We start from the raw sequence: 13,559 nt of genomic DNA on the forward strand, positions 1-13,559 counted from the left end.
AAAACAAAGCCACACACACACACATATATATATATATATATATATATATATATAGGTTATTAGAAAAATCATATGGATTTGTGGTTGATTTTTAAGACACTACTGGAGCATGAAATACTTTGACTTGCAGGCTTTGCCGATTCCGAGTGAGATGAAGTGACCATAGGATCAGTGCGTTTCTGTCACTTGTTGGGCTGAACGTCTCGCTGAGGCTACACGTGATGGTCGGTGCGCGTCACCGAAGCGCTGTCGCTCGCCTGGAGACTGGCGCATGACTGACTGTTATAGCAGGCAACTATAAATAAAGAACAAATCCCTACATATTAACAGGGCACAATAAGCAAACCACGCAGCATCGGGGTAGCTGATAGTAGTTTCTCTCATTCATTCTCCGAGTTGTTTGTTGGGGTGTTTTAAGCTCTTTTTGTTTTGTAGAATTGAGGGTGTCAAGTAAAGGGAACGCTAACATGGCTGGTTTAATGGCAGGTTATGGTCATTACACCCACGCTGTCGTCCGGGGAATCTCTGCGTCCATGGCCAAAGAGGCGCTCCGGAGCAGTCAGTCAGAGGTGGTGGACCTGGCCAAGGCACGGAGGGAGCACGAGGTGTACGTCGAGGTCCTGAGGACCAGGCTCGGGCTGGAGGTGATCGAGCTCCCCGCAGACGAGACGTTCCCGGACTGCGTGTTCGTGGAGGACGCGGCGGTGGTATGCGGGGACACGGCGCTCATCACCAGACCCGGGGCAGAGAGCCGGAGGAGAGAGGTAGGCAGTATCAGAGTATCAGCCAGTGTTCCACGGCACGATTCAGTTCGCTGAAAACAAAAAGTTTCATGTGCAAGTGGAGACGAAGGCGTCCCCCCCACCCCCCCGGTCGCGTGTTCTCTTGGCATGTAGCGCATCAGGGATGTACCCTGAAGTGGCTCATCCATACGAGCGCCTTTAGATGATTATTATCAGGGATTTAAAACTATTAAAAAGTGTTTCTTGTTAAATCCTGATTTATCATCCAAGTCTTAATTCCTCATTAACCCAATTAATGCTCAGCCCATCTGTGTGATGGCAGATTAAATCTTGTGTGAAACCTAAGTTCGTGGTAGGTTTACCCAAGGCCTATGTCCCTTGGAAGCTGTACAAAGCGCCAGCTGTGCCACATCAACATCACATTTTAGCCATGTTGTGCAGGAGCCTGTGCAGAGGGATGGTGATCAGGCATGAGGCGACGCCCATTTCAGAGACTACAGATACAAAGCCTGTCCTGCACTGTACAGCCTTGTTACTGAGACAGTAGTCTGGAAAAAACTACACGTTTTTACATGTTTTATACAGTGTTTTCCTTGATTACGTTTGGGTATTGTTTTCTGTCACTTCACAATGTATACAGGTTGTCAATATTATATTGGATGCTGTCAAAGCACTTCACATCTCTCACACAGTCACTGGCTGATTGGAGACAAGAAGTGAGAAAGAAGGAAGGATACAGGCATAGTTTAAGAGCTAAAAGGCTTTGTGACTTTGCTGAAATGAACGAATCAAGACCATTTTTGAACAGAAATCAGTTTGAGTGCACTTGGTTGCCTGGTGTGGCTCGTTGCTGTATGTGAATGACGATGAAGGAAACAGTAGGACAGCTTCTGTGAAAGCCCCTGTCACTTCACATCACAGTCACTTTACTTGGCTCACTGGTGCTAATGGTCCCCAGCCTCAGTGGCAGCGGGGACACTGATTAAAGATCTCGGTGCTGCAACCTCCCGCCAACACATTTCATTTATACAGAATGTGATGCAGGTTACTTTGCATGCGCATATGTGCATTCCATCCGCGCTCTGCCATAACCCTTTATCACATTTAAGGCATGAGATGTTTCATATTTCATAAAGAGATAGCAGTGCTTTGGTTTCTCGCCCGTGTTGCGCTCATAGGAGATATCAGCTGTGATGAATGAGAAGCTGGCAGACTCTGGGGTGCAGTAGTATGTTTGCAAAAACAGAACAGTGAAAATCACAGAATGATTCCACTGAATGCATGACTTCTGCTTGTCTGGGCCAGAATCAGAAGTGATTCATCTGAACTGGATACTTTTATTTATAACATTGTTTTCTGTGAAAGTGATGGTGTGTGAGTTAAAGAGCTGTGGAAAATCAACAGAATGATGCTTCACATCAAAATGGGAATGGCTTCTTTTGTTCCATAGTTGAAGTTATGTTTGAGGGTGAGCTGGTAACGATGTTCATCAACATTATGATCCATGTTTCTGGACTAATAATTCACATTTAGACACAGAAAACAGTGCTGATTTAATTTGGTTTAATGATATTTCCATTTGTGCCTTTTTGTTTGCGTGACTGAAGAATAACAGCTGGCTAACCACACTGAGGACTCATTGTAGTATAATGCATCAAAAGCACCTTATTTAACCTTATATGTAGCTATAAAACTTGATATGATGTTCTACGGCCCTGCTCGTGCAGGAGCTACATAATGCACCCAGCCTTTGTCGGCATCACCAAATCTCGAAGGGTGCTATAGCTTTTATCATATTTCTCAATGCAAATACTGTCTAAAATGTTTTGACTCTTATCTAGTTCGCTGTTTACAACAGCTGCCACGGCAACAGATAAGGCGCAGCTATCAGTAATGCTGGTACATGTCTTTGAACAGCTAAACTGCTTACCTGACCCTCCCAGGTGCGCCATATATTACACTGCTTGTCAAAATAATTATAAGGCCTGTGATTTGCAAATATTATTGTAAGTATAAAAATAGTGCATTCACTTGGAGTGTGTGAGCGATGCCTCATTACTCACCTTCAAACAGATGGTGCTGTAATTATTAGGTGCATCTTTTATGACCTGAGAAATTACAAAAAGTAGGTTTAATTTTATTTTTCATGTCTTTGATCAGCCCGCTTTTAGAGCAACTCATTTTGTTCATGGACGTGGATGAGAACTGCACCATCGATAACATCCTGTAGTCTTGACAAATACTTGTTTGCTCAGTTAGTTGCAGATGCATCATTAGGTTTGCAGGTTCCGATTTTACCTTGGCTTCAGAAAGTATTCCTGCCCCTTCAATTTTTGCACACTTTGTGTGGTAGATTTATGGAAAATGGATGAAATCCGTAAACACACTGTGAGGTTTTAATTACATGGGTGTGATTTATGACTGAAAAGATTAAAAAGTGACTGTCAGGAAGTGACTCTTCTATCTACTGCCTGGTTGGACAGGGTCCTATCTATCCTCTCTGCCTTGAGCCATGTATTTTCAGCCCTTGAACTCATCTATTTGCTGCTGCCAATTTACTACCAGGATGTATGAGAGGTGCTTTATTAATTTCAGCTGCAGACAGAAGGAAGAAGCTGCCTGTACCTGTAATTATTGTGGCCGGGTTAGGATGATTTAACTTTTGCAAGTTAATTTGGATTTACACGAATATTAACATAGAGAATCTTGAGATTTGTAAAGAAACATACATTTGTGTTCTTTCTATTAACCAGCAAAGTTGTAGGTGCCACCAGTGGGACTTTGTACAAGGCCTCTGGACTTTCAAGAGGAAAAAATATGTGCTTAAAATCTTTTGAACAGATACGTAAGGTGTACAGTGCAGAAGGAGAACTGATGAGAGAGCTCAGTAGTGTGCTTATCTGAGTTAAGAGAAATCATTTTTTTGTTTATCACTGTTGTTTGTTTAAATGCAGTGGGTTTTAGTAGTTGGTTCACACTAATGGACCCTACTCCTCTCTGCCTTTAAAGGAGAAAGGCCTCACTCTGCATTGGTGCCACACTGAATCTATGCAATATAGAGGCTAATATTGTTTGGCTCTGTAAGACAAAATGGGATGGATTAAGTTAAACATTTCTTGAAGGTTGCAGGAAGCTCATCCATTAGGCTGTGGCTAAAATGCTTTATTATTCGGGGGGAAGCTTGTCTAGATGGGACAACATTATTATGTAGTGCAGACTGGAGCGTGGTCTGAAAGCACGGCAACAAAGAGCCAAAGTTAATGAATCCAAATTACTAGACATTAGTCTGATAAGCAGAAACTGTTCACTGAGCTGCAGGTTGTTAGATGACCTTTATGTTCCTGCATATTACGAACCCATCTCAGAATCATAATGAAAAATGGCCAGGGCAGCAAATGACACTTATCTTCATTACTGAGTCATCTGCTAGTTACTGTCTCAATTAATCAAATTAATTGCTGAAAGAAAAATGACATTTGTCATTTCTCAGAGGACAGAGGTCTTCCAGCTTCTCTTCTCTGTGTAACACCATGAGTGAGAACAACAGCAAAGTGAAACATTTGAGAAGCTTGAACTAGAGAATGTTTAACATTTTTTTAATAAGAAATGACATAAATTATCAATATAGTTGCTAATTACTTTGTTACTTGACCAATTGTTGCAGTTCTATAAATGGCACAGGTAAACCTGCTACTATGTTACTGTTATGTGCTTTGACTGTAATTCATATCTCCATGGGTCATAACCTATATAAGGTATCCAACAGCTGTTTCAGGTGATGTCATACACCATTCAGTCTTTATCTGTTTATGGTCTTGTCTTTAGGATGAATCAAGAGATTCTTAAGGTGTTGAATGGTTTGTGTAGGAGTACTGATTGGTAATATGGCACACTAGATGTCCTGAATGACAGACTTATACATGCTTCTCCTTGGCCCAGTGTCAACCCTTTGAGTTTTTCTGTAGACCTTCCTGACCTTACACATTGGTTGCAGAGCAGCAGATTTGCCACATATTCCTTTCTGTGACCTTCAATGCTTAAACAGCTTGTCTGTGCATTTAAATAAGAATGAATCAAAATGCCTTTTAATGCTCTAATTCAGAATGTGTTCATGTCTGGGCTAAAGAAAGGAAGTGGGTGTACTACATATCCGGTGTGGAGGACTTCATAGTTGATTTTATCATTGCACTTGTTGACTCTCTGTAAATGCTCTGATACTGCTGGTGTTCCATGGGCCTGTCGAAACCTACATGTTTTTGCTTGTGTACATACTTCACTGATCCTTTTTCAGCACCAGCTCAGGTAAAGGAGTTGAGGTCTCTATGTCTTTTGTATGTGGGAACATAGAATGCTATTTCTAAACTCAAGGCACAAATGTACTGTATTGTACTGTAGTTCAGCCTGAATTAAAGAAATTGTTTTATGAAATTAGTCAGCCTAAGGGGCTAGTTTCACAAAGTCATCCTTTAACTATTTTAGATTTAACTGGAAGTTGGACTTCAGACAGACTTTGTCAGTTGCATTAAGCTGTCTAGTTCTTCACTGCCTTATTTAGGACTAATTTACTGTGAATTAAAACTAGGAAAAAAGACTTCAGTTCAAAAGATTTGCAGTGGTACAACATGCAACATTTGTTGTATTGAGCCTCAGAATTGCCAAACAAGCATAAAAATGAGTAGAGAAAATAGCATTTCAGCTGCAGACAGATGACCTTTGAAGAAAAGTTTAGTTTAAATAGTTTTTCTTCTGTAAATATGTAGGTTTTTTTGTTTGTTTGTAGAACAGTGATATTATAAGTGAGACACACTTAGTACTTTGAATAAAAAGAACTTTTGTTCTCAGTTTTGCACTTGGTCTGAATAAAAAAGGCCAATTCCATCTAACCCCATCACTTCAGTAAATATTATTCACAGTCACTTGTGGACTGGTTACATTTGCTATATGAAGCAACTTTACAAATACAACACTAGCTTCCCCCTTATCTTTAAAAGTTTAAGATTAAAGCCTTTACTGTTTGAAGAGTTTACGCAGATATTGGTTCACATGAACAGATCAGATGAGCTTCACTTATTTAGCCAAGCTGAATGAGTTTGTGTTGTGGAAACTGAACAAAATGTTGCACTTTTACATTTCGCAGCACTATTTTTGCATATATATATATTTTTAATTACTGTTGGTCAAACATGGGCTTAGCTCTCAACCCAGCTGCCATGACAAGTAGTAATTTTACTAAATTCCAGTGAACTGCTTCATATAATTAAAGTAGCTGCAGTTGGTTGACTTTTCCTCTGTGTTTATATGCTGAACCTCAGGTGTTGACGGTCTTATTGTGGCAGTGAAGTCCAACTGAATTGCCTAAAAAGAAAATTCCTTTCTGATTGTCCACTTTTCACTTTTCTGACAGCAAAAACACTTGAGCTCAGAACAAGTACACCGCTGTTATTTAGCCTTTTCAACTGAATGAACTTGTGTTGAAATCCTCCATGAGGTCATGCCGGTCTGCCACCTTTTACAGCTCCTGCCCAGACACTGTGAGGAATTAAAGTGCAGCTATTAAGTGTTTCGAAAGTGCCTGTCGATACTTGCTGTGTCTTATAATGGCATACTGCGGTAAACAGATACTGTAAGTTAATCTTACGCAGCCTGGAAAATAATGGTCATTAAAAAGTGCTCGAATCTGTCATAACAAGTGTCACGGGCGAGATGGAAAATCCTGTTCCACAGACACAATATTTAGGTCATGCTTTTATAGACGTAATATTTACGCTCAGTCCTCGTGGTTTGCGTGTTCATGCAGGTGCCTTTCCGGTCACGCCTCACGTAACTGCCCCTAAACTAACACCAAACAGCACAGAAGCTTAGTTTTGACTATCCGCCTACGGATGCAGATTCCTTGCCATCCTCCTTGTTCTTGTAAGACTTCCCTAATGGAACTGCCCTGGTTTCCTTCAGGGAGGCCTGACATCCGTGTGTGAACAGGGGAGGAGGGTGAGACACCTGGAGCCGGCACGTAGGAACGGGGTCATCATGCTTTCCCCGACTGTCTGTCACATTCCTGCCACATTTAATCTGCCCTTCCTCTCACTGTTTGTCTGTCCGACTCCTCATCTGGTGTGTTCATCCTGCTGCCTCTCCCATCCTCTCTTATTTATTTTCTCACCGAGAAGCATAAAGTCTTCTAAGCTCTTACTGAGAGTAAGTTGGTTACATTTAACAACCTGAAATTCAGGATCATTGTCATTATGAAAGAATTGAAAATCTTTGATTTGTTAGAGAGGTCAGTCCTGCTCAAAACCTTTAGTCCTGCCAGCAGGAACTCCTCTTAGCCTCGCAGGATGACCGGGTCACACTTAGCCGTCACCGTGGGTGTTTGAATGTCTGGTTTAGTTTAGTATGAGAGGCTGAGCAGTGGAAGACAGGACATGGGATAGGCCAGGTGGTGTCATGCTAATGTCAGAGAGTGTGTAGGATAAGTCAAGGCTAACCCAGTTTTTCACTTGAAGATGTCTTGCTTTTCTTCTGCCTTCTTTCCGGTTTAGGAAAGGGAATGCTAGCCAAAACTAGAGATCTACAACTTTATTTAGTCAAGTCTGAAGGGTGGCCTCGCTGATCTTTGATTTCCCAGAGTGTTGATGAGAGTCAATGTATAAACCCACAAGCCCCCCTGAGCACCTGTACTTCGAGACGTACCATTTGTAGCTTGAAAACAAGTAGTCCTGAGTTTCAAATGCACTTAGTAAAATATTGACAAGAGCTCTGAAGTACTCAGTCATTAATCTGTATTAGGTGGCATGCTCTTGGAATGTTGGCTGTATTTATTTGGTTTAAACAGAACTGACATGTTTGAAGATAGATTATGCAAGTGAAGCCTCAGATACTGAGAGCTCAGTGGATGCAGTAAGATTGCATTAGTGCATTTAGTACTGGCCTTCACTTAACGAAGCGAATACTTCACTGGTAATGCAGTGAATGTTTCTGCACCATTTTGCTGAGCTCTGTAAACAAAGAAACCAGTCAAGACTAATTGAGACAAATCTCTGCAAGCTCTGATAATCGCTCTCCCTGCTCTCTTTATTTTTCTTTTCTCTCTGTCACTCATTGACTTCTCACTCTCACCCCCTTCATTTTGTTCCCACTCTTAAAAGCAACACACTCCCTGAGCAATACAAACTGTCAACATCAGTTTTATTGATTACTGGAGGTGTAGAGCCAAAAAGAATCTCTTACATCTTACAGGCTTTATCCACCAGTGGCGTGTGTCAGTCCAGTTGACGATTATTATTAAATGCCCGGTTTTCTCTGCTACCACCAAACAACAACAGTCCTGACAGCCTTCATTTTGACTCGAGAGCAGCTGCTGGGATTTGGCTGTCACATGACTGAGACACTGGTGCATCTGCTGCCTTACTCTGCATTTAATATACAGTCACTTGTTGGGAATATTGGGCTGTAATGTCCAGAATGTGTCAGTGCTGTATCTCTCACACCTAGGAGCATCAAGAGTGAAGTAAGTGATGAAGTATTGCACGCAACCAATTATGTCATTATAGTAAAAACAAGATAAATGTGGCACAAAAAATGAACTTTAAGGATTTCTACAGTAACTAGTTTGGAAAAAAAAAGCTCTCCACTTTTCCTCCGAGCACCTCTGTAGCTTTGGGCCCTCTGTGTCAGTTTCACTTGGTTTGTTTCTGAGCAAACGGTCTTGCAGAAACTGAGCAAATGATAAACTCTTCACCTCTTTGCTTCACATTACTTGGAGGGGACTGGGTTTTTTATTTACATGTCAAGATGAAGCCAGGCCCCTCACGTACAACGATGCACTACCATGATGCTCACATCTATTTCAATGCACATCTTAAAATAGACTGGCCTTTAAAACCCCCTTTGTCATTCACAGTGTAACTAGTCTCAATGCAAATATGTCTTCACACTCCTTTCCTCGTCCCCATCTATCTTTTCTCATCTAGACAACAGGCACACACTCAATCATGTGAGTTTTATGTCTCATTGTTGGATGGCATCCTGGGAGGACAAGCTAAAGCAAGGCTCAGTTGTTTTTCTGAATCGCTGTAGTGGTGTGTAGCACTGCCCAGGCAAAAACCCTGGTCTCACATCTGCTCTGCTTTTAGAACACAGTCAGTATTGTTGCCAAATTATCTTTCTGTCAAAAATATGAAGTGATTTGTCTTTGCAGCATGCTCCAGTTTAGATTTTGTTCCCGTCATCACAGCTCTTCAGTTATAATTTTGTTTCTTTCCTGCAAAATTAACTTTTTTTCTTTTAGTGTTTCAGATTTTTAGAACCTTTACCCGAAACTGAAGTGGAATGCATCTTTTTATATTTGCTGATACAGTGACTAATCACAAACTAATGATAAGCCATCAGCAGTGTGAAAACTTTGTCCCTGATGTATGCTTCAAATGACTTCTCTTATCTGTATGAACCTGTTTTGCTCTCTGCCCCATTGGAGAGACCTACTTGTTGGTTTTTAATAAAATTGAAACATTTCAGATGCTGCCTTTGCTCAAGAACTCTGAGATAGCATTTTTCTTTGTTCCATCATTCAGTCTACTCTATGCCATTTGCAGTTTAGTTTTAATTATACCAAAGGACAGGGCTCTTTTAAATTGAATTTAGCAGTGAGTGAATTTTGGCCAAACCAATCAACTCTGTATGGTCCTGTTGCACCCTTGTGTCTAAATCTTCTTGTTTCTGAACAAGACATTTTTATGCCACTGTGATTCTTATTCCCTTTGGAGGAATTACCATCAGTCCTAGATCACTGAACAGTCTGAAGTGGAATTAAAAGATGCCAGGCTAATGATCTAGTGATTTCAGAAAGATGCGTGTTGAATTATGCACTGAAGTGCCTTCAGAGCTGAAGTGAGTTAATTTCTTTTCCCAAGTCATTAGGAGGATTAAGACATGACCTGATATGAATATTCTGCTGGTGAAACTATTTAAATTTGAGCTTGTATTGCAGCTGTTCTAACAGAGATTGTTCCCCAGTCTAATGCCTGTGACAATGAGTCTAAAGCCCATAGTTACATTCAAGCATATTGAAGCTGAAGCTTTAGTTAAAGCAGCACTAATGAAGATTCTAAATTAAAAGTTGAATAAATGATATGTGATGTGGACGGGGTCATGTGTGGTGATAAACCTAAACAGAATTATTTCCAGTTATACATAGTTTTCTTTTGTTTAAGCTCATTGATTTGATTTTATGGCCCACAGCTTCACTGGTGTAGTCTCTCTGAAGTCATCAGTCTATTTCCAGAGAATGCTTTTAGCAAAGAAAGCTCTGGTAACCCTCCTGGCCAGTACCTTAAATTAAATAATTACAAATTGTGTTTTGATGCTCTGGCAACATTGCAAATTGAAACTTTCATGCCAAGAAATAAAACCCTTTGAACTGAGTGTTTTTAAGTCTTGATTACCAGTGCACAGATGTTTGTGCCACCTCAAACACTTCATTTAGGTTCTTTTCTTTTTTTACTTCTCTGAAGAAATTATTTGCCTTTTGTTAGGTAATTTCTTAGTCAGTTAGATATTGATGAGATACTTGTTGTATAGGAATGTTTAAGTGTAGCCAGGATGTCTAGCTCAGGCTGTTAAATGCTCAGTTCATTGTCATGAGTTCTGCAGGCTGCATCTAGGCCAAGGTCAACTAGATTGAAGAGTCTGCAGGCAGGATGAATATTGTTATTAGCATGATATGTTCAGCCGTAATCTTAATCATAATATCTTCCGAGGCTTACTGTTCGGACATGTCCCTGAATGTCCTGTATGTTTTTAGCTACACACCACATGATCAACACTCACACACACATTGATTCTCTCCATGTTTTGACTACTGCTATGGTCAGCTGTGAAGCTGGCATATCAGGTGACGTCACGGTTTGACATTGCTGGGTAGAATGGGCTAGCCCAAGCCAGATAAATTGTATAGAGATCTTGGGTTCAGGGTCTTTTTTCATCTCCGTCTGCCTGCGCGCAGGACTGGAGGTGGGAGATGCCTGGACGTGTAATGTTAATTTTGCATGTGATTCTTTGAATAAACCAGCACGGTTATATTTTTTTATATATCCAAGTGGTCCGCTTCGTCTCTCTGAGTTCCTGGTTAAAAGAACTGGGTAATATCTTTCACTTTCTTGCAGCCAAAAGAATGATTCAGAAGTCAGAAACTGGAGTCTGAAGCTCCTGGCACAGCCTGGCATCAGCACAGTGTAGCTGTAACCATCCTGCACGTGGCTGCAGCGGTGATAAGAAATAGGTTTGGCAAGAGTGAAGAGCAGGAGGGCAGACATGGGGACGATGGTGTTCGTGCTGGTGAAGTGTCTGTGGACCGCTGTGTCTCAGGAGTGTGTGCCAGTGCTGCCTACTGCATTTTATATACTTATTTACAACATACAGTAGCTACAGTTCATTCTGAGGGCTGTTTGGTTTTCATTCAGTTGGTGTGAATTACGCACAACTTCTCCAGGTTTACATGTAAAATTGTCACACTTTCCCCGCTTTCATGCAAATATGATTACTCTGTGCCAAGAGCCGATTCCTTCTCAGACAGGAAATGAGGCTCTGGTGTCTAGTTTCCACATGAGAGTGAGTCAGGAGACAGGATGTGTCGACTGGGTGCCACAATGTTCTCACAGTGTCAGGAGGAGGCTGGAGGCCACAGGAAGCCTGCTCACCTGTGGCATCACATACACCTATGTGTGATTTGTGCGTACATACAGTACTGTGTGTCACAGTTACGTCTGTTCTGTGTGCCGCTGACATCAAGCTGCCTTAAAGAATCAAAATAATCCATCTACAGTATGTGGTTGAAAGGTGCAATTACTTTTGAAACTGGTCTTCTATGTCCAGAGAAACAGTGGAAAAGAGGCTGTGTTAGCACACAAAGGTTAAGTCGTCTAACAACCAGAATGCATTGCACTCTGACCTTTAGTTGAATCAGCAACTTTGTTAAAAAGAAACTGGTAACAGTGGAATTTGTTGCAGTATAGGGATGCCAGTTCTGTTTGCATGGATGCACAGTTACCACAGACACATCACCAGTTTCTTCCTCTGTACTCCAGACACACAGGACCAATACCTTTGCTCATAGTCGAGCAGTATTTGATGTAGACTGAGTTTGGAAAAGCAAGGAAGTACAAATTATAATTTCAGGGAGACCGTAAAAATCATCAAAACACCATTTTGCATCACTTGGTGGATTTTTTTGAATGTGAATTTCTTTGCACAGGAAGCACAGAGGGATGTAAGGTAAGCTTATTTAGCTGTTCTGCCAATTTTGTGATTGCTAGAACCTCTGAATAACAGCAAAGCTTTCTTTCAAAGTGTCTGTTCACCCAATTTAGACATACTGTATGTTCTGACTTTGTATCTAGTGGTACTCGGCGATGAGGGACATGTTGCTTTTATATGTTCAGGTTTTGACATCTAGCTCAGATTTTGCTGCAACACAAGTACAATGTAAAATGAGAATTAGGACTATCTGCAGATCTTGTTGTGGACTGTTTTTATTGGAGCTACTTTCTGCAGAAGAAAGAAATAAAAATCTTGCACAATCTCTTCTAAGATTTACAGTAGTATTTCACAACCTCTCAGCAATATTTTGTTGCACTGCTGCTTAATTATTTAGCTAAGCCTGTTGGTAGCGGCCAATAAATAAAACTATAACTCCTCAAGATATCAGTTATGAACTGGCCTACAGCTCAGATCTGCATGAAGCAATTATGGTGATTTGTGGTGATTGATAAACATTGACATTCATGTTCAGTGGTTTACCCTCAGTTTAAATGTGCCTTCCGTTAGTGCCAGCACCTTGATGTCTTATTGTATTTATCTAATTGAAAAGAAGAGGGGAGTGCTCAGGCTTGCAGAAGCCATATCAGCCAAGAATATCAAATATCTTTCATTAACTGTATTTTCAGGTGTCTGTTATATCTGCACTTTGACAGTTGTTGTATTCAGCAGCTTTGGACATGTTCACTAACAGGCTATTAGAAGTTTCTGCATGTTAAGTGTATCATGCAACAGGTTAAACTAGAAGGAAAACTGTTAGTGAATGACCACAGCTGTCTGTAAAGGACAAAACTAGAGACCTTTTCCACCACCAGGAACTTACAGTAATTTGAATTGTTGTAAATTGTGCAGTTTCATTCAGTGAATTTTTTTTTTTTTTTTTTATGAATCAGTGAAAACAACACATATGATGTGTATGATTATATGCACAGTGGCTGTGTGAGAGGTCCGACAGGGCAGGGCAGGTGTCCGGGCTGGATGGGGAGGTGTGTGTGTGCCTTCCCTGTCTGCTTTCAGCTGTCACAGTGTGGTGTGATGTTCACTCTTGGTCTGTTCTCATGCCAAGGATCACGCTGAAAACTCACACTTCTACTCCAACACGGTCACGTGCAGCGGACATGTAGAGCCAACAGAAATGTATCAGTGTTGAAACAATTAGTCAGTGTTTGGTCAGATGAAACAAAATGTTTAAAGATGACACCCTGTACTCCAGAAAAGCACTGCTGATTGTTTCGCATCATGTTTATGACATTCCAGAGATTAAACGGCTGGTTGAAGAAATGGAGACATTAATTAGCAGTTGCGTTATATGTGTATATGTTGGCATACACAAAAGCACGTCATGAATTAAAACATAGATTTAGACATCAAAAACACGTTAAAAGAGAGGTAAAGCATGGTAATACTCAACAGCTGGCTCTGTCTTCTGAAGCCACTGAAGCATGTTCTGAACTTCCACTGGCTCAGGGGTACTTCTGTTTTAATGCCTCCACGCTGGCAATAGCC

The 13,559-nt window shown here is 41.0% G+C and overlaps 1 protein-coding gene across 5 annotated transcripts in view; it reads left to right on the forward strand.

Moving 5' to 3' along the window:
- The window catches only part of ddah1 (dimethylarginine dimethylaminohydrolase 1), a 66,522-nt gene that overhangs the window by 8,165 nt on the left and 44,798 nt on the right, over positions 1–13,559 (forward strand). Inside the window, exons 1-2 of one of the 5 annotated variants that reach the window (XM_020602867.1) lie at positions 91–360; positions 487–764. The exons of 1 other annotated variant lie outside the window; for it this stretch is intronic. In XM_020602867.1, the coding sequence (XP_020458523.1) occupies positions 534–764 (231 nt within the window). In that variant the 5' untranslated portion in view covers positions 91–360; positions 487–533. Of the gene's footprint in view, positions 1–89; positions 765–13,559 lie in introns of those variants that run through there. 3 more of the 5 variants (XM_020602868.1, XM_020602869.1, XM_020602866.1) reach the window with 3 other exon arrangements.

Source organism: Monopterus albus, unplaced genomic scaffold (genome assembly GCF_001952655.1).
Source record: "Monopterus albus unplaced genomic scaffold, M_albus_1.0 scaffold58.1, whole genome shotgun sequence".
NCBI lineage: Eukaryota > Metazoa > Chordata > Actinopteri > Synbranchiformes > Synbranchidae > Monopterus > Monopterus albus.